The sequence below is a fragment of the Aphelocoma coerulescens genome, chromosome 14 (genome assembly GCF_041296385.1).
Source record: "Aphelocoma coerulescens isolate FSJ_1873_10779 chromosome 14, UR_Acoe_1.0, whole genome shotgun sequence".
In the NCBI taxonomy this organism is placed as follows: domain Eukaryota; kingdom Metazoa; phylum Chordata; class Aves; order Passeriformes; family Corvidae; genus Aphelocoma; species Aphelocoma coerulescens.
Genome location: NC_091028.1, coordinates 13,685,118 through 13,710,790, shown reverse-complemented (window position 1 = coordinate 13,710,790; position 25,673 = coordinate 13,685,118). Strand labels below are relative to the sequence as shown.

Here is a 25,673-nt window from a genome sequence, read left to right as displayed (position 1 = left end):
CAGAAATATCACAGGTTATTTAAAAAATCTTGGAGGAATAAACAACTGAAAAATAAACTACTGATGTGCTATAGGATTGGTAACACTAAGCTGACTTTAAAAAATAGACTAATACATGCAAAGGTCACTAAAATATTTATATTAATGATGGAGCTGAACACTAAGCAGATATTGACTTCTGTTAAGGTGAACCTCAAGATTTATTGGCCTAAGAGGTAAACATTGACTGAGATAAATCCAAGGTCAATATTTACTACAGAGGACAATAAATCCTTGTGGCCCATGAAACATGAAAAAAATAAACATATATGTATATAAACATTCATAGACACAAGCATATTTACAGATATTTACACAAATGATCATCAGCTTCATCTTTTACAGTTTGCTCTCCAAACTATGCCAGAAAGAACCAATGAACAATTATGAAACAGTGCTAAGAGGCATCTATTTGTGTATGCTGGCACTGATGATATCCCAGGGTGACATTTCTGCTTCTCCAAGGGACTCCTTTGCCCACTGAGCCAGGTGAAATCTTTCTCAGACACAAAGGGAACTCAAACTAGCTGCCCTATTTCCATCTTAGCTTGAGAACCCTCGCTTGTAACTCAAGATGCAGCAAAGCAGTCTGAATAATTATCAACCTCTGGACTTGTCAGCCAGAAGGATTTCTGATGGAGCACCTCTGAAATCAGTGTTCCTCCATCTCGGGTCAAGTTTCTTCCCACGCGGGACAAGCACAGGAGGGGAACACGTGGATATTCTGGAATTGTTTTAACAAGAGGCACTTTTACTGGAGTTGTGGTCAATTTTGTGTAAGCTCAGAACAAAGATGTATCAATCAAACTGAGCAAAATAAATAAATAAGAGCATTGGATGACTTTCAGAGTTATAGGCTTTTTTCCTTGCACTAGAAAAGCAAATAAATTTAACAGGGGTGCTGACAAAAGTAGACCTTCTTCCTCCAAACATTATACAAGATCTAAGTCAAAAGGAAACAGATGACTTTGTGTGTTTGTAGGAAGTGATTAGAGAAGATAGAACTTAATTTATTAAGATGGGAGATGGTGATTCTTTTGTTGACTTTTCAGGTCAAGTGTTAAAACCTCCTGCAAATAAGGCAGTAGACACACTACAAATGAGCCTTAGCGGGTCAGGGGATCGGGCTTTCTGATACTCGAGGTTTTTCTTGTTCTTGAACAATTGTTTTGGAAAGCTGAGTGAGAGAAATTTGCAGACCTTGCCTAGGCTTCCTGGTGGCCTCTTCTCTGCCCACTGCACCAGTTTGGGCAGCTGGAGGCTGGTTTGGACCAACCTACACTTAAAGTCCCTATGCTGGACACTGCCTAAAGCCAACAGCAACAGCTTCCACATGACTTCTGAATTTTTTTCCTATGTACACAAGGGATGAGAGAGCAGGCTAAAAAGAATAAAGGAAAAAAGGAAATAAAGGGGAAAAGAACAAAATTTTTTTAAAAAAGGAAGAAAAGACAAAAGAAAGTCTTTGAAAAAAAGTATTTCATTTATCTACGAGCCTGACAAGTCTCAGGGAGGAATGTGGTGCTGTGCAGGCAGTGCTGGCCACTGGATTTGCAGGAAGGAAGAGCAATTAGAAGCTCTGGGCAGGAAAAGGCCTGTTAGCACTCTTACCTTTAACTTAATCTTTAATCTCCTCCTATGCCTCCAACTTGTCACCACAGGCATTAATCACCTTGCAGGTCTTATAGCCAGCTCAGGCTCATTTATATTATTTGTTTTAATGGCTTCTCTCATGCCATCAGTGTTCAGCAGTGAGTGGATAGCTCTGCCCTTATTTCCTGCTGGCTGCTTTGGTCCATCAAAGCCATGTGGTTTATTTTCACACAGGTTTCCTAAGGCTGCAGCACAGCCACAGGTTTCAGTGATCATATCACAGTTGACCTCTGCAGAGAGTACTCCAGCATAATCCATGAAATATTATTGCTCCAAATATTTTAGAAGCCTCTAAACTCTCATTAATATAAACACTTTGTATTTCACTGAATTCTATTAATGTTCTTAGTAATCCAAGGAATGGCAGAACGGCTGCACTCTTAAGAAGGATTTATTTCTTAGCTTGCAAAGAAAGGAAAAGCCATTTTCAACTCTAGCAAAATTGGAACATGAAAAACAATAAACTGACAAGCAAAAGACAAAATGTCTTTGTACTCTGTCTGCTAAATGAGATCTCAGGCTAAGTGTTCTCTCGACAGACAGAACCACTATATAAAACTTATAGCCAAGATTTTCAAAATTAGAAGCCAAAAATCCACATTTATGGGTTTTCAGGAGAACTGATAATTTCAGAACAGTCCTGTTCAGAAAAATATGATGCCAAAATAGACTCAATTAGTAAGCACAACCTTGAAATGTTCAGCAAAAGGACTGCTGTCTCCTTTGAGCCGAATCTGTGTCCAGAACAGGCAGGTTTTGTTTCTTGCAAACTATTTACCCCTGTGAGGATGCTCTAAACGGGATTTTCAGTGAATGGTGATAACAATTGCAATACTAAGAATATTTACATTTAATGTCACTTTGAAGTGGTGCAAAAAAAATTCCCTTAAAAATTGAGTTCTTCTAGCTACTGTGAAGATCCAGCTAAGAATTCTCAATGTAATGCCATATATATTTTACATGGTGAACTCATTTATATGCTGAAACATTTTATATGGCAATTATTTCACAGCATGCAAGATTATGAGGAAATAACGAGGAAACTTTTGGAAGAGATTTTAAGAGAAGTAGTGACTCAGTGACCTGTTGGGGGAAAAAATGGAAGAGCATAAACCCCTTTCAGTTTCATTTGTTGTAATTAGAAATAGAGATTTCTAAAAAATACTGCCTATTCCACTAGGATTTTGAGGGGGAGACTGCCTAGCTGTTAATTTTCATGCAGCTGAAAACTAAATTTGTCAGACATCCCACAATCTGAAATTCTCATCGTGAAAGGCCCAGGAAGGTATCTTTTTCCTGATGTGAAATCAGGACTGCAGCACGAATTTCTGACCTTTTATTAATCAACTCAGAAAAGACTGTGTTAAAAGGCACTTTGTTCATCATCTTTGGTGTCTGCACATTGATGTCATCTCAAGGTAACCTGGGCAGCTGTAGATTCACCATTAGTCCAACCTCGGCCGTGCAAGGCTTGAAAACAAATTTTTAAGTAAGGAATAATGAAAGTCAGAGAGGTAATTGGAAAATGAGGCACACTGCAATATCTGCTTTCTCCCTTTATTTGATCACTGATACTCGACACAAAATAAACCAATCAATTCCTTAAGCAAGCAGGTTCAGTGCTAAGAGGCAAACTGCTGGTTAAAACGGGAAAGTTGATTAGGAAGAAGAACCATAATGTGTTCAAGGCAATAATTTAAGGTAGATTAACAACAGTTGATATTGGAAGTGAAAGAACAAACCCGGAGGTCATTTTATCAAGGATATTTCAAGGCCCACTCCTGAGAGGTGGAGATGCTGTATTTGGATGGATTGCACAGAGGATGCTTTTGATGACTAAAGTAATAAAGTTGGAATGAAATTCAGTAATCTAACATGAAAGGCCATGCATGTTGAAGTTACAGCAACAATTTAACCTGAATTCATTAAAACACTGGGTAACTGCAAGCCACCCTTTTTACCCTTGGCTGGGAAGAAGGCAAACTCACCCTACATCAGCATAAATTGGGTCACTTTCAAGTGAGCAAGGAAGTGTTAATGCCATTGTAAAAATCACTTCTGTAAATGATCTCACTTCAATACTGGGCACAATTCTCATCAACCACGTTCAAAAGAAACAGAGAAACAAGATGCATTTGATTCAAAAAAGATGCAGAAGAAGGTATTCTGGGGTGATAAGGGTAATGGAGAGTCTATCCTTCATAAAAGAAGAGAACAAATCACAGCAGCAAAGCAAAGAATGGATATCATTTTAATTTATAAATGCATAGGGATGAGAGGCAAGGGTTAGGCTGAACAACAGAGTTGAAAAGGAGTTACTTTAACTAATGGACAATGGGCATGAAAAATCAACACATATAAACATTTAGTCTGGAAGTGAGATGCTCTCTTGCCATGGGAACAGAAGTGTTGTGCAGCAGCTTTCCAACAACTGGAGCCCAATAAACAGGAGAAAACAGAGCCATCTTCATTTAGGTTATATGAGAGATCATATGGCTTGGTTTTTCTACAGTTATCAGATGGCTGAACTCAGTGATTCAAGAGAGCCCTTTCAGACTGTATTTCCAAGGACAAGCAAGAAGGTGTTTCCTAGCAGGGCAACGAAGAGTGAAACAAGTGCAGGATCACTGTTGGGAAGACACTCTGATTCCTGACAGCCTCTTCTTGTAACCGAGACAAAATAGCTGGAAACCTCATCAGAGCTGTTCCTCTCGACTTTTTAAAAGATGAGAGGCAGTGCCAAATGCTCAAAACAATAACGTCTTGCCTTTATAAACAACCTTTAGTATCACTGGATATAAACCAGAGCCTTGGACATCTGCTGAGCATGCCTATTGGATTGGCACCAGCGCTCTCCCCCTGGCTCGCACGGAAGGTGACGGGGTCAGGAATGAGACATCTCGTTCTCCAAAAACAATCTCCCAGTTCTGCCACTGGTGGCTTTCAGAATCCACCTCCTGTATAGCCTGTCTAAATTTGCCTGCTTTGGGAAATTTTTCAGGCATCCTCTAGGTTCCAATTAGCGCTGGAGGATCCGTCTAACTGCATGTGCTGAGCAGAATTAGGGACTCTCAGGAGCTCTGTGGAGTTCAGGCTCTTGGCACAGCCATGGGCAATGCTCTGTGTCCTGGTACATACTGGGAACAGATTGTCTGAGTCTACTGCAAGAATTTCATTGTTAAAGATGTAGCTTGGGACTGCCTTTCTCGCTGTTCCCCCAAACATCCTTCTTCAGCCTTTAATCTCTCTGCTAATAAATGCTATTTTTACACTGCTCTAGCCCTCTCCACATTTTGCACGTTCTCACCAGAGATACAGACAGCCTTTATCCAGACAAACTTGCTGGATAGACAGGGGATGATTGGAGAAGATCAGTACCAAGCAAAGAACGTGTCATCCCCAAGTAAAGCTATCATTCCCAGAACTTCTGAATTTCCCCCCTTCTCTTCCACCCTTGCCAGGAGACAACCCAACATGTCACAGCCCAGCATCACGTGGGTGAAATGCAGAACAAACCGGTGCCACTTGCCACAAAGTGTTTCTTCAGCTCCAACTAATGGGATGATTAAACCAAAACAGAGTTGCAGACGGACACAGCAACTGGTAAAGGCACTGGGTGATTCAGTTGAGCCCAGAGGGAAGGCAGATGTTTGGGTACTGGAATAAGCAGTGTGAGATCATTAACACCCAGCTGATGGATCACAAGAAAGGCAAAGGAAATCTCTGAGGTCTCCTGTTTCTTCCTTTCACCGGCCTGATGGCCGGACAGAAATACGGGCTTGTGTAAGTGAGTGTGAGCTATTTTAACAAAAACATTTCATCCATCCCTAAATATGGTCACAAGATTTTAGATACTTGGCTTACTCTTAAACAGTAAGATTCTGAATTATCTCCAACTGTGTAGGCTGTAAAAGAAAATGCATAAACCAGCAATCCTGCAAACTCCCTAGAAACGTATTCCCTGCCAGCTTTTTCTCTGTAGCTGTTATATTAATCAGTGTCTTAAGGAATTAGAATGCCCTGTGATTATATCTCTTTCAAACCTAATAAGCAGTGCTTTGCAATTAACTTCAACTCACTCTCCTTAATGTCATTATCTATCATCTAGAGCTTTGAAACACAGCAGAGAAAAATGCCAGAATTATGGCTCCATGTATATGGGCTGTACTTTCCTTCCAGTGAGCAGCAAACATCAGTACTTCAGTGGCATCTTGGTTACTCTCTTAAGATTTCTAACCCAAATGGAAAAAATGTGAAAAGATCAGCTGTTCTCAAAAATATTGCCAGAAAAACATATTCAGGGGATTTTGCCTGAATCGGAACTCAAATCATTTTCCAGAATATGGCCCTGAACCAAAACTCAAGAGATCAGCCCAGATTTCAGGCTTCAGTTTTATATCTTATCAGATAATCACATACAAGTTCATCTTTGAAAGCAACTTAGATGCACAAGTGTGTGAGTGTGAAGGTACACACAGCAAGTGTGACACTGGGGTATAGTCCATGGATTTTATTTCTGTACTTGCAAATTTATATAGTCTCACAGAAACACCTCTCCTCATCTGCCATATGAAAGTGTTATATATATGGCATGAATGGTGCAAGGTATTATCAACATAAATTTGGAACAGTCAAGTTATTTATAAACAGGCTTTGCAGCATCGGATTTTAATTGACGAATGTTGATAAAAATGGAATTTATATTTCCTTGCAAGACTCATGGGATAGAATTATTTTTTTTTCCTGAAATTGAACAGATGCCAGAAATAAATCAGAAATTGCAAAGTGGAAGAGAGCTGTGAGGCAGGGCGCCGAGGGCCGGGAGGAGAAGAAAAGTGGAAAATTACCAGAATGTAAACCCAATGGATTTAAGAGAAAAAGGCAGAGTGGCAGATAGGAAGAGAATCCAAGTTGACCAGAAATTGTAATCAGTACTGCAACTCAGGAGCTAAGAGCGTTGTCTGAGTGAAACCCTGAGTTTTCAATAAAAATAACTACCAATAAATATCCTACCAGCACCACATCTCCAAGTGCAGTAAATGGATTTTTTTCAAGCAACACACAGAGCAAACACGGGTGAGTCTTCTCTTATCTCTCATTTGCATTTCAGAAAAGAAAATTGTTATAAAGTTGCTTTAATATATGGTTTTTAATTATGCTGATTTTTCATGCCTCTGTAACTGGAAAGCTGGGTCACTACCAAGAGGCTGAATCTGGGAGCAATGAACTAAAAAACACCAAGAAAACTAAAAGGAAAAATGGAAATTTTCAAAAATAACAGTAAGGAAAATCTACTGGGTTTAAAGTCATGCAATCGATGCAATGTTGCATTGAAGCAATATTATACTCCTGCATTTTAAATCAACAAAAATAAGGATAGGAAAAAGCAGACTCCAGTAATGAGAAATCATTAATTCAAGCACATTAGAAATCTACTTGACTTCATGTGAAACTTCCAGTAACTATGAAAGGCAGCCAAGTTTAAACAACTCCCAGAATTTGTAAAAACTAATTAGCGATTTTCTGATTTAGTTTCACAAAAGAGCTACCTAACAGCACAATTTACCTCTCTCCTACCAATATTTTCTGTTGTTTTGCTCCCCGTTGACAGCTCCTTTATTTTGGCCGCCAATTTAATATTGATTAATCCTCCTTCCTGTAGCAGCTCCCACTGACGTCCACGGAGCTCCTCCAGTGCATAAAAGCTTGTTTGCAGAGATCAACTTTCAGGATTGGATACTCACTTTGTAATTTTATTCATCAGCCACAGTAGCAAAGGATATTCAAAAAGTGTTCAACACAGATAATGGTTGCTTATCCTTCTTAATAAAAAGCTCAGAGCACAACAGGCAAAGAGCACCTTTTAACAGCCAACTAACATTAAAATAAATACACTTCACAAAGCTTTCCATCGTTTGCTTTTTGCTGCCATTCATCCTTTCTACTGCTCTGGTGCATAGAGTTTCTATCAAGCTGCAGATCAGATCCTACAGCTGGATTCTCCTCTGCCCTGAGAGCTGACACAGTTAGATGTCATTGATAAGTATTGATTTACATCTGCAAGGATCTTCTACTGCCCAAATCTCCTACCTGACCCATTAGCAGCATTAACTGTGGAATAACCATGTGCATCTGAGGGACTGCTAGAGTTCTACAGGGCTTAAAACTGCTTGGGCCTTAAGAAAAGGAAGAAGTGCAGTGGCATCTCCATGGGGAGTCAATTTATCTGGAGCTCAGCCAGGCAGGGACAGAGCCCACCCTGCTGGGAGCCCCACGGGGATGCTGTGTCAGGAGGAGCAGCCTGTCCATCCCTGCAGCCACAGTGGTACCCCCGTGCCCTCCTTTTGCCCTGCTCCCTGACGAGGCACAGGCTGGTGCCTCAGCACTGAACCTCATGTTTTCTCACCCAAAGGGCTGCAATTCTCTCCCTTACTTCGCATTCCACACATTTTCACATGTGTAAAGGGAAAGCAGCTGCGCCGTATTTTTAGCTTAACTAGTTGAAAGGAAAAGCAAAGGAAGCTAAAATCAGAAGTATTATTTTGCACTATTGAGCATATTAATGACGCCTTTCCAACCTCATCAACATTCCCATCGAAACTAGCATGTTAATTTATATTCTTCATATAGTACTAATTACGTGTACAGCAGCATGGTAGCCTGTACGAGGAGCTATCTCACTACGAGAGAGGAAAACATAATGTTCTGATTCTGACCTCATGATGGGATACATAATTAATTACTCCAAAGAACACTGATTATAACAGGAGTAAAATGTGTTTCTGAGAGATGCTTTGAATATCATGTAACTACAAAAGATGCAAAAAATAGTTTTATTTAGAGGTGGTGCCAGTGATGCAAAGTTCATTTGAAAAGGCACAGGAGTAAGGCAGTTCTGACTGTGCAGCCCTCCAGCACTGCAAAGAATGGATGTTCTCCACTTGCAAAGAGCTATGAAGGAACACTACTGTGAACACTACCACTGTTTCTTCCACCCTGTTCTCCTTCAAGTATACCTGTAACTGAAGTACTTCTTATCTAATCAAATGCACAGATATGTCAACAAAAGCATTAAGAAAATTACACACATTACAAGGAAATTATACGGGAATTCTTTTCTGTGAGGGTTTTGAGGCACTGGAACAGGTTTTCCAGAGAAGCTGTGGCTGGTCCTGGATCCCTGCAAGTGTCCAAGGCCAGGCTGGATGGGACATGAAGCAGCCTGGGATAGAGGAAGGTGTCCCTGCCCATGGCAGGGGGGTTGGAAATTGTAGTTAAAGTCCCTTCCAACCTAAACCATTCTGTGATTCTATGATACACTTTTCATTTAGTAAGGACAAAAGAAGGTTAAAAAACCTGATTTAGCAATTTTTTATACTAAGGAACAGACTGAATTCCATGTGATGTCTTGTACACTCCCATTGTCTAGAAGTTCCAGCAATATTTAGCTAAGAGAAAAAAAAGGTGCACTCCACAGATCTGCATTAACTCCTTCAGCTCCAGTGGTGGCCACCCACTGCAGGTACAGCATGAGAAGTTTGTTCTCTGGGTGACCACAGGGCTTTAGAAAAGGATTTGTGACCAGAAGACAGTGTAAAAAGGGTTTCCAGGTCTTACTGCTTTAGCTTAGACTTTCAGAGCACGAGGCAGCAATTTTGCAGCTGTGCTAGAGGCAGCTCAGAGAGCACCAGGGATGTCCAGCTCTGAGCAGCTCACACCCTGCAGTGCTGCTCTGACAAGAAATGGGCTTGGAAGTTGCATTTGCATCATCTGGATTTTCCTCTTTTGCCAGTGCACAAACAGCCCTTCCTTCCTCTCTCACAAGGCAGCACCTCCACAGAAAGATTTACATCCACACAGCATTTGGGGGAGTTTTAACATAAATACATATTTTGACAACTTTAAGCCCAGCCAGCTTGAAAATTCGGCTAAAGTGCTTTTAAGAAGTACTGCTGGTACATAATTTATCATGTGGAGTTAGCTGAGACAAAGGTTTCATTAATAGCACACTTAAGAAATTCTGTAAGATGGGTGCAGATTTAAAACATCTATTAGATTCCCCTATGATCTCACATGGGTAAATAACAGGAACAGCCACCGAGATTTTGAAGCAATTCCAGTTTTAAACAAGATAAGCACCAAGACCACAGAAGATTTCTCAGCCACAAAGCTACACCTGCTACAAGGACCTTCAAAGTCAGGTGTAACACACTGTAGGAGCCAACAGGTAGAGGAGCTGAGGCAAAATGCAGTAAGAAAAGTGTAAAAGAGGCAACACTTTTCTTGTGCTAGTCCATGTCTTGCTTTATACATACTCCTGACCTGCTAACTTAGACTTGTTTACACACTGAAGTATAGGGCTTCGTTTTTTCACACACAATAAAAATTTCAACTAATTTGTATACTTGTGGTGATCTCCATTTTAGCCTCCAGGGGTTAGGGCTGGGAAGTATGTTTTTTACCGCTTCTATTTTCTTTGTTACTTCGTACCTCTCCTTTTTAATAACCTTGATCACAGTGACCCCAGGTGGCAGAGACAACCACGGCTGCTCTCAGAAGCTGAGCCAGGCCTTCATAGTTCATCGTGATGCTGAAAAGTCCCCGTGTCCCAAGCCAGAGCCCCCAGAATCAGTCCAGGACAGCTCAGATGCTGCCATGGGACTGGAGAGGGCTCAGGCAATAAGAGCCCCTATGGGACAGAGCAATCAAAGGTTTTAACCTCAGAACCTTCACTCCTCATTGACCCATGGAGCTCTCCCTAACAAGTCTTCAACTTTGCTTGAGCCCAGCAGCACAAAGATCTGTGTCTGGGCTAATTCAGGCTGCTGAGAGGCCCGGTGAAGGGTCTGGCACAGCCAGGCAGCTGCTTTGCCCCAACTCATCGTTCTGTATCACCAGCTTGCTCTGCAGACATGCACAAGGTTGCTTATCAAAACGAGACACAGACCTAGATATGACAAAAACCATTAAGTATTTTCCAACACCTTGATTTTAATAGAACTTAGGCACCTTAATGCCTTTCTGCAAACCTCATCTGCCCCACTTTGCTGCTCCAGCTGCCTCAACAGCTCACTGATTTTTCTTCATACTGCCTGGAAAAATGTCAGCTGTGAGAAGTTTGCATTTTGTGACCCATCAAGTAAGACAGCACAAATAAAAGCATCACCAATGCAATATACAAAATTAACAGTGGGCAGACAACTCCCAGTAGCTTTTCCATCTTTAAGAACCTCTGTTATGTCACAGTAGAAGGGATCAGGGAGGCATCTCTGTTCTGGTGAGAGCCACGCCACAGCCAGGGCATGGGTTTGCTCATTTGCTCAGAGCCTGCACTCCAGAAGAGAAGAGTGTGCTTTAGAGTTGATGTAAACAAATTAATTTAAGCACAAAGGGAAACTTCTCAAGCTGCTCAGCAGAAGAAAAGTCGAACTCAGCAGAACAAAATCTCCAACAATAATTATTACATAGTTCTTAAATTTGCATCAATTAGCCATCACGTACAACGCTAACTTTAACTTTACATGTGGGAATTTTAATCTTGAGCCAAACCAGCTCTGAGGGAAGGAAGGACAGGGCACACCAATGCCTGTCCCATGAGGTTGCTCACTGATTGCTGCTGAAGAGCTCCCTAGTGGCAATGAAACCATCCTGCCACTGCCAGAGGGTGTCACTACGGCACTGGGACAAAGCAACAAAACAAACAAAACAGATAAACAAGAAACGCGGAGAAATCTATCAGAAACAGGCTCTATGTAACCTTCACATGAATTGCTCATCATCTCACCCGTGGGCTTTCAGAACGTGCTTCTGGAGTCAGGGTACAACATCACACTTTTTTTTTCCTGTATCTCTGGTGCTCTGATCTGATTTCTAACACTAACTCTTCAAAGGAAGAAAGGAGCTACCTATTAGAGTTGTTTGCAGAATGTCTGTTGTTCCCCCACAAATTCATCTTGTTTTCCATTAAAGCATCCTTTGAAAATGAAACTATTCTAAAAGCACATCGTTCGTATTCACAATAAACATATTTGTAAGGCAACTCTTTTCACAGAAAATCGCTGCAAAAGGAATCTAAATTTTCACATATTGACATAGAGCTCAGGTAATTAAAAAGAGCAGACACTGAGCGTGTTAAAGTGATCTTGAGTGCTGAATTTGGTAAAAATCCTAAACCAGAAGAGGAAGTCAAAAAGCCAAAGAGCGCAGTAAATGAAAGCACTCAGAAGCCTGTGATAAAGAAACCCCTGCAGTATAAGGAAGATGCCAGGGTGCACCAAATTAGTAAGGTTTATTGTCTTTGTAGTCTAAATGCAATTGACTTACTACCAGCAAATGGCAGGAGACAGATGACCGTGAGCCTATATTAATATTGTATATGATGGCCAAGAAACTTGATCGATGTTGGAATGTATGAAGAGCTCAATCAGGACATGCATGTAAGGGATCAGGCATTGCAGAGTGTTGGTAGCTGCTGCTCTGAATGTGACTGTGGTGCCAGAGGGTGGGGTGACTGTGAAAAAAAGAGAGCATTAAGTCCCAGATTCCACAACATGCTGCTGGAGCAACCGAGCAGCTTCATTTCGACTGGTATTTTGGTACCAGGGTAAACTGACTGATGCTGCTGAGGACAGTTTTGATTAGGAAGGGCTGCTCCTGCAAAGTGTTCCAGAGCTCTTGTCAACCTGTCAAGGAATCAAACCTTGTGCTCTAATAATAGAACAATAATTTAATATTCTTGGAAATAAGTTCTAGTCAAAGCACAGGGTTTAATAAATAAGAGAAGAAATGTGACACATTTCATACCATTAAAGAACAGTAGGTAAACTTGGACGAAACACAACTTTTCACTGTTTTAAACCAGGTTTCTAAAAGCAAAGGAAAATCTGCATGGATGTTGTAACCTCATTGCAGAAAGCAGCTGTATGAGGAACATGGGTCAGCTGCAGTGATTAAACTGTCAGGACTTGAAATTAGGGCACTGCTACAATATTTTAATATAGCAAATCCAGTCTATCATGGTGAAGGTTCAGTTGGCTGTTCCGGGAATTATTAGGATGTCAAAAGGCCAAAGTCTATTTCTGGATACTGAAAAGTAATTCCCATTCACCTCATATGATAATGATGTGCCTCTGTTAGGGCAAAGAAGAGCAAGCAGTTCAAAGGTAGCAGCAAAATCTCCTTTAAAGTCTTTTCAACAAAGAGTAATATAAGAAATTAAATTCAGAATATATGAAAGTCTGTTGGTTTGTATCTCTTGTTTCTACCCAACTTTCATGACAAATAGATCTCTCGGACTCTCAGACAGACAAAAAATACAAAGATGTGGAAAACAGAGCTGGAATTTGGCTTAATGACAGCAGACTTGGTCTTTCATTACAAATGCAGAGAGGGATATCAGGAGCTCTAGCCTTTATGTGTACCTTGTAGTAACTGTAAATATATAACAGACTATCAGGACAGAAAAGTGTTTTCCTATTAATGAGAATTAAAGCTCTAGACTGAGCAGTTTATTCTGCTTACCTCAATTATCACATCTGGAAAATTATTTAATTCATGTCTCAGCCTTTACTTTAGGACACTCACTCACATGAGCAAACAACTTTCAGATCCTCTGGGGTCATGGTACAAATCTATTTTTTTCCCATGGGCATATCCACAAACAGAAGAATCAACTAAACTTGATCCTGCAAACAGTGATGATGATTGCCAATGTTTTTGTTACTCAGATGGCACAGGATCAGGACCTAGGAGTGCAGGGCACAAGAACACAGGTTAGATGTGGTCAGGAAAAGAGTTTTTGTAAGAAACCATCACCGTGCACTGCTGGGAAATACTGAAGAAAATGGCTTAGGAACAAGCTTGGCTGTTTGGGCAAGAAAAGAGTGCTCAGTGCTGAGACACTTGTGTTCAGGGTTGAGCACTGGGCTCCTGCTCTGGGCAGCAGAGCTCCTCACTCCGTGGAGCTCTGGGTACCACTCACTGGGTGCTTCACCCTCTCCATCAGCAGCAAGATGAGCTGTGCTGTGCACAGCTTTCCTGACACCATCTAACACTGGCTACAAAATCTCAGAGGCTCCTAAATAAACCCCCAACCTTTGCAACTGAACTAAAACAATAGCCTAACAAGAGTCCCAGTATGTGCCTGTTTCAGACATCCAAAAATCAGTCGGGCTCCAAGCTGTGAGAGCTTGGCTTTCAGGAGGACCGATGTCATACAAGTGTTTTGTTCACAAGAGATGGCTGCTGACTCTTCATGAAGTGGAATAAATTTTCATGTCATCACATTTTGCCATCTTTGAAAAAAGCCCCTCACAATATTCTGGAGCACTTGAGAAAGTACTGCGAGAACCAGCAAGAGCAGAGAGCCAAGTTTGATCTGAAGGTTTCAAGCAATGGAAAAATCTGCCACATCCCAAGCTAATTTAAATTATGGATCAGTTCCCTGATTACTCTAAAATGAAAAACTAAACTTTTCCAGTCTGAATGTGCCCAACTTCAGCCACCAGCTTTTGGATCTCGCATGGATCTAACGTGTCTGTTAAAGAGACCGTTGCTAGCACTTACCTTTCCCTCACAGATATGATAAATTCACCTTCATTCTGCTTCATTAAACTAAACAAAGTCTCCATGCACAAAACTGGGAAGATGTTGAGTGCCTTAAAATAGCATCTGATGTTGTTTTTTGGATATGCACTATTATATTTTCATTTTAATGCACCACACAGAGAAGCACATTGTACTTTTCTAATGCAAATTTCAGCTGTCAACAAGCACGTCTTTGGATGATTTCTAAATCAGAACTTGAATAAATACAAAAAAACCCAAATCCCTACAAAGTCGGGGGGGGGGGGGGGGGGCTAGTCTTTTTAATTTCTGAAAGCAAAAAGCAAATGGAAAACTCGATTTCTTTTTCTGTCTTCTTTAAAAGAGAAAAACAGAGAGAAAAGGAATCTGGTGGTGCCAAAGGGTTAAAGTATCCCATTTCGGGCAGTCTGAATATCTGAATTTAGCAGCTGACAGTGCATGGTGTGTCAGTCTCTTACAGCTGTTCCAATTGATTCAAAGACCATCTTTGTTTCTCAAAATCTTAGCAACTGTTACTTTTTCCCGAAGACAATGATAGACCAGCTGTTACCTCACAAGATGCGATGTACTTCAGGTCAAAGTCTTTAGTAAGGAACTTGTAAAACAAGAACTAAGTCATTGTTTGGGTTTGTCAGGGTTTTTTTCATTAAAAGAGAGTTAGCAGCCTAACAGTCAAATAACTTACACTTGGTATTCCCATTAAGTGCACCGGAATGACAGAGAAATTTCATCTGGTTATTGAGCTGAATTCTCTCTTTCTATACAGTAAAAAAATCCCCCCACTGAATCTTGCAGTATTATAGGATGTATTTTCGTTTGAAGGTCAGTTGCTGCCTCTCCAAACACGGTGTTACCACGCAGATGTCACCTCATCATGGAAACACACAGGTCTAACCATTCACAATGCAAGGTGGGGATTTCCAGGAGAACCTTGTAGGAGTTAAACATTCACTTCCCACTATATATCAATCAGTGGGAATATCCAGTTCCTTTAAGCTCTTTGAACACCCTCCTCTAAATGCATAACGAAGCAACTTAATCACAGAGTTGATCCTCCAGTGCTGGTACCGCTCATACCCCACTTGAAGACACCAGGCTTTCAAAGCCATGCAAGGCTGCAGAATCAGTCACCTCATGAGGACTCATGAGAGCAGGAGTAACTGTTGACAGGTTATCTGCAACCCTTCTGGGGGCGTGGAAGAAAGGAAGCAGCATTTTAGAGAGCTTTAGTTGAAACAAACCTTGTTCATCCCTGCACAAAGACAAATTATTGCTTCCAGCCGCTCTGATGCAGAAGACAAAGACCTGCTGAGAAGAGTGGATGTTCTTTTTTTCAACCTTTATGTTTAATTCTGGAAAGCCTTAGCATTGAGTAACGTATTTGCAGAGCCACTGCCAGCTAATTGTTGTGTAAAGAAGCACACAAAGGCACGGTCGTATATACTGCAGCAGTAGAAAAATTTTACAAGGCCTGTTAAATTCAGCAGTAGTCATAATTTTTCTGTTTTATATAGAGAGAGGTAAGTTTAGACTCAAGATTGTTTCACGAGTGTGCATGAATACTATTTGCCTCGGGCTATTTTTTCTAGATCTAAAAAGGATTTATGTAAATAACTTCTCTGTTTTAACTCTGTTTTTCAGAATGGGTGACATATTGCCCATATGTAAACCAGTCCTTTATGCAGAATTAAAAATAGCCACCATTAGGCATGGAGCCACCAGTATTTGTGATGAAGAATATAAACTGTCTAACAAAACACTGAGGGTGAATCACAGCCCCTAAAAAGCTACGAACTGACAGTATTTGTTTCTCGAGATAAAAATATCCATAAATACCAAATGTGTGTGCTCTTAGTTTTGTTTAAGAGAGTAACCTACCTACCAAGCCAAATACTGACGTCACAAAAAGTACAGCCTGCTGATGCTGTCAGGCTGTTGTAAGGGGATTGATACCAAAGCAGATACAATCTCCTTATGACTGCTGAGAGCACAACTTTGCATAACTAATTTAAAGACTACTGCCTGCAGGCACCACAATGGTAATTAAAGACAATAATTCTTGGACAAATGAGACGGATGTACTGGAAAATAAAGTCAGTGCTAAATTCACAGCTAACCCTTCAACGGAGAATTGGATCATTTATTTTCCAAACAGCTGGGCAACTCTACCTGGTTCCATTTCCATCTCTGCTGCCAGATGATTCTCGTCTCCAAAATCCATAATTTTTTCTAGTTTAAGTAGTATTCCTCATTGGCAAGCTCCGATTCAGCAAGACTGAATGTGCTTCCATTTAAATACATGAATAGCTCCTTTGACATCCACAGCAACTCAATGGAACAACTCATAGTTAAACAACACACTTTTAAACACCATGAAGAATCAAGGCCATAAACAAGGCACAAAAGGCACAAAGAAAAGCTGGATTACCAGGCAGTTTACCTGGAAAACACCTTGGTGTTACCCAAAGAGGAAAAGCTTTGTTTAGTGTGCCTTGGTAAATTTGAGTTTCCACTTTTTAGTTGTTTACAATTCACAGGAGAGGCCAATCATCCAACACCACTGACAATCAGAAAAAAGCCCCACACAGTGTGGTTTTGCACCAGCCTCTTGGTACCAAACCTGCTACATGTGCATAATATAACTTGTACATTCACACCTCCTCTGCCCCCAAGCTGCCACTGTCTGCTGACAATCTCTAAAATTCCAGCACAGGTGGGGCATTCACACCTTTACAGACCTTCAAGGGGTGCCTCTGCACAACACTGGGATCATGCTGCATCTCCTCTCTCTTTTGCTGTTCCCAAAAAGCAAGGTGAAGAATCCTGTCCAACTCTGGTGACAAAATCCTAATGTAACTCAAGGAAGCCATGTTATGGATCAACAAAGCCCTCAGCCCCCACTCTGCCGTGCATTGCTCTGCAATTTCTCTCTCATTTCGTATTCTGTCTTTTCATCTCTCATCTTCCAAATGGTTTAGCTCAACATCTCGGGCATTCTTGGCAAGGCTCATTAAAGAGGTATCCACACATCTATTTCCATCCTCTGGCCTTGTCCAGTGACTAGTAAAGCAAATTAAGGTGCAGTTTTGCCATCATTTAGTTTGATTTGGGCCCCTGCTGCTGCCCAAAGAGGAGGTCCTGCCCAGCTCACTCCTTCCTTCCCTTGCCAAAGCATTCTGGCAGCCAGGCACAGGGCAGGAGGAAGGACCTGCTCTGACTGAAAATAACCCTGCAGGGGAGGATCACCTTTCAGAGAGCTGCTCTGGCTCACCTGGCCATGAGAGCAACAGGAACATGCAGCCAAGGTTTGGCACTCACTGTCACTTCATCCTTTGGCTCCAGCTCAGACTTCAGCTTAAATCACTGGTGAAACCATACCCTGAGTTTTCTAAGGTGTTTTGAGCACCAAACTTAGACACCTACGGCAGTCAGAGTAAATATCCCACCTTAACATCCACGTGTGTTCAGCACAACATGTAGAGGTACAGAAATACTAATGCAGTATCATGGGAAGGGAATTTTTCTTGCACCATTCTGCACGCTGTAGGCATATACAAAGCACAGGCAGAAGTTAATCTGTGTTTGTTTCTTAACAAAAGAGTTAAGTTACAAATGCAAGGAAAACACAGGATGTGTAATGAATATGTCATCGCTGTGGCATCCTGTTTCTAAAATATCTTGCTCCCTAGTGGTGCCATCTTAAGTTTCTTCCACATATATGAGACTTTCCAGCTGGCCTGCAGCCAAGAGCTTTAATAAAACATGGTATTATGTAGAAGTGAATAAAGCTTATAGCAATAATAATGTCCTTGAAATTCGCTAATCACCAGAAGTTTCAAGAAGATTTCAGTATGAGATAACAGGACAGCCACCAAAATTCACATGCTAGCTATGAAAAGCAACTTTTCTCGTGGTAAATTATGCCAGTACTGAAAGAAACCCCAAGTCACTACTGACCCAGATGAAAAGTGTGTTTTCTGAATTTGAAGACAATACCTTGCTGCAACGGAGCTGCAAGCACTTCAAAAAATTTTAGGATGTAAAATGATTACAAATTGAAGAGACGGTCTAAGAAAATAAATATACTTACAGTAAAGACACAACTGCTAAGAATATTAGGGTAGGGGTGACCAACTGCATAAATACAAGGTGAGGATTCATGGCCAAAGCAGCACTTTTTCAGCAAAGGATCCACTGATTCCAGTGGTCACATCCTAAGTAGGACTCAAAAATATCCCATTGCTGTGAAAAATGTAAAGAAACAAGCAAGACATGGAGCAAGTGGGGAGAGCTGAGGACAACAAAAATGGTAAGTAGGCTGAGGAACTTGGTCTGCAAAGTGCCAATGTTCATCTTTACATCTTGGTCCCAACAAGCACAAATATTAAAAAATGCACTTTATCCTCCCACCTTTGCCATGCAGGAAACACACAAGAGTAAATGCAACACTGTGTACTGCTGAAATAAACACTGGAGTTTTGTCTTCAAGTTCATTTGCTACTACTTTTTTAGTGCCTTTAGAAGAGCTCAACATTTTAGTAAAAGAATTAAATACCATTTGGTGCCTCTTGCTTTCAAAGCCGTTTCACACCATTATACTGTTCAAAGAAACCAATTTATTAATAATGCAAGTAACAAAATACACAAAAGTATTCTGAAAGCTGTTGCAAGCCTTACAGCTGCCTGTACATTAATAATAAGCGCTTCCAAAAATTACATTAGCTAAACATTTATCTACTCTCTTTATGCCTTGATGAACAAGTTTGACACAGGATTTATGCACGGATATGGAGAACATTTAACCTTTCCACTTCTTTATGTGGTCAGGGGGCCACTGAGCTTCTGTACAGGGACTGACAGATGGGACTCATGACTCAGCAGAGCAGACTGGCACTGGTGACATCCTGGAAGCAGGAGGGACACTCCTGCTGCTCTCAGCCCTGCTCTCTCTCCTACTGGTTATTTCAGTTATATTTCCTTCTCCTCCTTGGCAATCATCAGCTTTGGGTCCAGCCTCCATTCCCACAGCAGCTCACCTCTGAACTTCCTCACTGCCCCCCTCTCAGTGGCTGGCCCTGTCCAGTAGAGACACAACATCCTGTCAATGAAATGATGAAAAGTTACTTTTTATTTTTATCCACAGAAGAAAAATGAATAATTTTTTCCTCTTGATTCCCCTTTACTGTTCAACATCACAGCAGAGCCAAGTGGGTGTACTTGTACCCCAGCATTACATGATGAACGACAAAAAATCTTCATAGCTACACTGTGGGGTTAGAAGAGATTCATCAGAAGAGGTCAGAAAAAGGTCACTCAGACCAGCCCCTTGTGCCCAGTTTTGACTTTATACACCATTTCACAACTAGGAGGCCTTAGAGGATGTTAATCTGCTGGATATCCAAGAGTGGGAGAGGAAATAGAAGGCTGCCAAGTTATGGGTGTAATTCTATCTGTGCATAGACAGAAATCCTTCAGTGGCTGCAGAGCCAGAGCAGCAGCAGGGAGGCAGCGGCACCGCACCGGCCTCGCCACCTCGCCCACGGGCACAGCTCCCCAGCAGCACTGACCAAAAGAAGGGGGGAAGCTGATGCAAGCTCTAAATCATCTTCAGAATGGGCCTGAATCGTGAGATCTCATTAGAACCAGGAGGGATAAGATCAGCAAGGAAATTCCCCTCATCCAGCCATCAGAATCTACAGCACAGGCCCCTGAAGACAAACCATGTGTTCCTGGTTATTCAGATGAGAACAGCAGCTCCTTACAGCTAAAAGCACATTCCCACTTCAGGTAATGGGCCTTTTGCCCCTGGCTTGGAGAGAACCAGGACCTTACTCCAGAGTTTAACCAAGTCCCATGAGAAAACACTGGACTGCCACGTCACTTTGCAGAGCTGCAGCGTTCTTTGCAATATTAGCAACTCTTGAACATTTTGGCAAAAGGTGCTGATAATTAGCTCTGCTGCTTTTGGTACTGTTGCAGTTGCATTTCCCTTTTATTGCACTTTTCCTTATAATTTTACACCAGAGACTCTGTGTGTGTGTGTGTAGGACATAGATGGCAGCTCCATTTAAAGTCTGGCGCAGGAAAAGATGTGATCTAAAATAGGACTTCAAGAAAAGTATTTCCAACAGCAGTGCAAAAAGATACCTGTTTACCTTAACTTCAGCATGGCTTCTCATGCAATCAACCCTTCATGTGGAATATCTGACACAGAGATAATATGCTACACTCTGCCTTTATAAATAAGGGTTTAAGTTTCAGAGGTGCCAAGCAGCAAGTGCAACACAGGTCAGAGCAGGCTAACATAAACACCTTTTTGAAGAAAGAGAAAATGTAGGAGTCATCCATTGTAAATGAGAAGTTGTTAATCCATCTTCCCCCCCACCTGAATACCTCCTACATTTTGGTCAAACATGAAATTAAATGCAACAGTGACAGTATCTTCAGTGTAGAAAGCACTGAGGAAAACAAACACAAACCAATAAACACCACCACTGCAGCACAGAAAATAAAATAACCTTACCTATCTTTCCACCATCCCAAGAGCCCAAATGAAGTAATTTACCACTTACTTTACTGAACTACATATGTACATTAAGAAGATGCAGACTGGAACTGATGGCAATGGTATGCTCTGACTTGTTGACTTCTCCACACTTGACAAATGCAACCAGACAAGGGTAAGAGCATGATGTCAATTCATTCCTTCATTGCAATCTTGTCTGCAGAGCAGAATATGCATCCTTCTGGTGAGCTCCTTTTCTTTTTCCCCATGTCAGCAATAGCCTGCTGTGCTCATCATGAGGCTCAAATGAGGCCCCTGGCCACATCCCTGAGCAGGGAAATGGTCTATACCTGAACATGATCCAGTGCATAACCCAGGAGCACCTAAATCATTTGACAGCAGAGGCAGAATACACCTGGTCAAGCCATAGTTTGCAAAAGCAAAGAGTCTACAACACACCTGCAGCACACACCCGGGAGCCTGGACATGTGTCTTCACTCCTAACACATATCCATGACAGGACAGAGGAAAATGGGACACAGGGAATGGATAGGAGAGACCATGATCATGATGTACAATCAGCACAGTGCAAAAAAAAGCACTTGTCCTTCAGTGTTTGTCTCTCACCCTGCTTTGATAACATATTACAGAAATGTCCTTTTTCCAGCCCTAAAACCTCTCCTTTCAGTGCCTGTCACATCAGCATGCTGACAGTATGATCAAGATTTACAGCAGTTCTGTACAAGAATTCTCCTCTGAAAAAGCTAGAAGAAATGTGCAAAGTTCATCCTTTCTAATTACTCCAGAAGTTTGCATGTTACCATATTATTAAGATTGCAAAGTAATTAAACTGTGTAAACATCTGCAAGGGGGAGCAAAATCTGCACACTTGGAATGTGCTATGACTGCAAGTGTTTGAGCAGGACTGAAGGACTGTGCTGCTCATGTTCTGCCAGGACTAAAGCCATCAGTGTAGAGAAAGTTTTTGTCCTTTCTAACCATGGAAGCACAGAAAAGTGGGGTTGGTGATGAGTTCCTGAGCCTTATCTGCTGCAAGGCAGGACTGATGCTTGTCATTCCTGGCAGACCACAGTCTAATCTGTCCTTAATGGCCTCAAGTGGTGGAGACTCCACAACCTACCCAAGCAGTCAGAGACCTCTTCTTGGATCTGACTTGACTCTCTCCTGCTGCACTTTAAATTTGTTGTTCTTTACCCTCTGGCCCACAGAGCAGTTTAACCCTCATACAGCATTATTCACATGCAATTATAAGCTATTATTGCATCCCTCTGCCCCAGCTTTCACTCTGCAGGCCAAGCAATCCCATTCTTTCTTCAGAAGTGATGTTGTCTAGGTCTGTGATCATTCCCACTGCTCTTCCATGAACTTCCTCCATCTGTTTATCTTTGAAGTGCAGTGCCCAAACTGGACACTGTGTTCCAGCTGAAATCTTTCCAACACTGGGACATCTTGCATGTTCTGTTTAGTTACCCCAGTAGAACATTAGTATTTTCAAAAAAAGCTTGACATTAGTTACTGTTATTCAGACCATGAGCCACAATAAGCTCCACGTAGTTTTTCAAGGAACTTCCAAAACTGCAAAACTGTCTCAGAGTTACAAAGGTGTTCTTCCTGCCTAAGGAATACTTCTCTGCACTTGGCTCAGTGTCAATCCATCCTGCTTTTCCTAGAACATTCCTTCAACCTGTCAGCATAATTCTGAATTCTGCCCTTGTCTCCCTGTTTTAGCAGCCATTCCCATCTTCATGTCAGCTAAAAATTCAACACTCATAGTCTGTTCCACCGAGGCTACTAATGACAATAATGAGGAAAAGCAGAACAACCCCTTCAAGCTACCTTTCCATTGGAATGATGGACCAGTGATAACTGCTGTTTGGTACAATTCTGTTTTGCACAGACTCCACACTGTTTTCACTGAAGACACACTTCCCTGGATTTTTTTATTAAACCATCATAAACATTAATGTCAAAAACATTACTGGAAATTGAGCTGTTCGGCCTCCTTTGTGCCTCCCCCAGCTGTACAACTTGCTATCAGTTCTGGAAAGACACTTTCAAGGCTTTAAAAGTCACATAGGCTGTTACTGAACTCCTTGGTCTCCTTCAGGTGCTTATACATAATTTGTTTGTTCCAGCTTTTCCAAGAACAAAATAATTTGCCTGCCATTCTCTTTCATCTCTTTACAGACATTATGCTTTTTCTTTCCCACTTATTCAGCACTTGGCCTGCCCTCCCTGAGTTTCAGAGTTTCATGCTTCTGAGATTGATTTAGCTAATTAAGTCATCTAGAATAAAGTTTATCAGGCCCAACTGTTCTGCAAATATTAAATATGTCTGAATACATTCTAACCCATTCTTGCCCTTTTTTACCTTGTGGTTTTACCCTCTGTCATAATACCATGAGCATGTTGGAGGGTGCATCTAGTGTGACCTAAATGCATTGGTGAGAGCAATTCTGAACCCTGAGTTGAAATAGAATCTTATTTCTTGTCCTCACACCAAGCTATGGATTCCCTTAAATCACAAAGCACCTATTCATACCTTCGTTCATTGTCATCAAGATGAGCAAAGAGCACGTTCTTGGAGATGGCCTTTGCCAGAGCAGTCATAGTTTTATAGTCCTTTGGAATAACCTGTAGAGAAAAGAATGAAGGGTAATTACATGCCTGGTTGTATTTCTCCACAAATCGTGACATCTACAGAAAACTCCACTATTCTAGAAAATGGATGCAATTTGATTTCAGGCACTGAGACAGGATTAGGCTATAATATAAAGCCGCTAAGAAAGTAATAAATTACAGGTTTGATAATGTGAGGATAAGAATTTTTGTTTTCAAAATGACACTCAGAAAGGAAATATAAGATCAGGGATGACTGGGGAGAAGGATATCCATCAAATACTATAATTAGCAGGTACTGGCAACTGTGTAGCCTCCTTTCACATCTCTTGGACTGAGGAAAATATATTTCATATTACTCTTCCCTCCAAACAACATCAAAAGCAACCTACTTTTAAAACTGTGGAAATAGCAACATTTCTTTAGGAAAAAGGTAAAAATGTGTTGATTACACCATATTTTTCAGTACTGGCTGTGGTATAAGGAACCAAGCTCCTGATAGGCCCACTTGAGTCAAAATCCTGTGCCTTGGTTTCAGGGCAAACAAGAAGAATTTGCATTTGAGAATGAAGAGGTCTTTAATTGTTAACTGGAGAGATGTCAAAAGTCCTGTTATGCTGGAATTTGCTCAAAATAAAAGTTGAGATTCAGGAGTATTTCCACTTTGGAAAGTTAGTCTTTCCATTTTGGTAAGCATTTAGGTAAGATATCAATAGATAATGTATCTCTGTATTGGCCAAGTATCTTCTTCTACCAGTCAGAGACTCCAAGATTAGGAGAGACACAAGAAATTTGTAACAAAATTATGACCTGTCAAAGATATTCCTTGTCTTTAGTAAGGTGATTTTTCTTAATAGTTTCATTGTAACAGGACAGAATCAAGCACAGCAGTTTTAAGGGTTAAATAATCCTTACTCAATCTGAAAATCAACATCTGTTTGTCTTTCAATTACTCCACAATAAAGGTCTGGTAAGGGACATTTATCTTTCACATTTTCTTATGATTGAAATGGTGTATCTGTCTGTCTTAAGTTACTACATATGTTGATGTGTAGGTGATTTCCTTCCCTCATCCTGGAAAGGCAAGGTACTACCCATCCAACCAAAAGAAGGATGTCTCAAAGGGAAAAGCTGATGTAGAACCAGTTCTCACAAAGAGTTATCAACATTTATTTCACAGGGAAACGCTGCACTGTGAAGATCTAAAGTTAAACTCTGGCCTCAGACCTCGCTTGTATTGACTGCTGCAGTCATTAGATTACTCAAATTGAGTCTAGAGAAGTACACATGTACAAACTGCATGTTTGTATCAGAGTGAAACCTAATCTAATTTCTCTAAAAGTTTAAATTTCTCAGTATTAAATTCAGCCAGTATCTTAGTCTTGGTTTTTACCCTACCAGAGGAACACAGGATTGAACTGCAGGCCTGAACCCTTGCTCTATTAAGAATACCCCAGCTGCTCAGCTTACTGCAGATGAGCCAAAAGGGTAAATAATCAGATCACCAAGATACTCAACTCCAGCCTTTCTGTCTGATTATGAAATAGCACAGACTAGCCTTTCTCAGTGTAAATTTGCAGCAGAGAAAGCCACAAGGCTTTGTGGGTTTGTTGGGGCAGGGACACAGAAAACACAGGAGAGGTTCTTTAGGTGTAACCAGGCATCTGACCAAAATCAAATGCTGGGAAGAATTGCTTGACCATTTCTTACATCACTCTTCCAAATAATCACTGAGTGTGTTCTCTTCAAGCTGATTACTCTCTTTAGAGCAAGATTCCTGTTCTGTTAGTTGTTAACTGTCTTATGTCAGATGTGTTGACAAATATTGCTTTCTCTCAATCAAGGATGAACTAACCCTCCACAGAGATCTTCCCCAGAATGGAGCTGTGCCATGTGCTTGCTCAAATCACAAAGCAAAATCTCTTTTGATATTCTCTCCAGGGACATAACTCATTTCACTGCCTCTAGCACTACTCATGCTATAGCTCACCCCTTCAAGGGGTCCTTCAAACTGGCTTATGACCCAGATGTGTTTCTATCCAACACCTGAATTCAAGCCAGAGGTTCTGACTACCATCTAAAATTCCATCTGTTTGCAATAGTCTAACAAAACCTTTGCCTTGTTTTTTGCCCTTTTAAATCTGTTCCATAATTTTTCCTTTCAGTGTCTCCTTTTATTTCTCTATTCTAGAAATCTGTCACAAACACACATCCATGGGATTCACCATGGGATTCCTCTGCTTATGGCAGA

The 25,673-nt window shown here is 41.1% G+C and overlaps 1 protein-coding gene across 3 annotated transcripts in view; it reads right to left on the bottom strand.

The window, feature by feature from the left end:
* PRKAR1B (protein kinase cAMP-dependent type I regulatory subunit beta) overlaps window positions 1–25,673 on the bottom strand; it is a 92,825-nt gene that overhangs the window by 53,967 nt on the left and 13,185 nt on the right. For all 3 annotated transcript variants that reach the window (XM_069029848.1, XM_069029849.1, XM_069029850.1), the window contains exon 4: window positions 23,346–23,437. In XM_069029848.1, coding sequence (XP_068885949.1) covers window positions 23,346–23,437 — 92 coding nt within the window. The remainder of the gene's footprint in view (window positions 1–23,345; window positions 23,438–25,673) is intronic.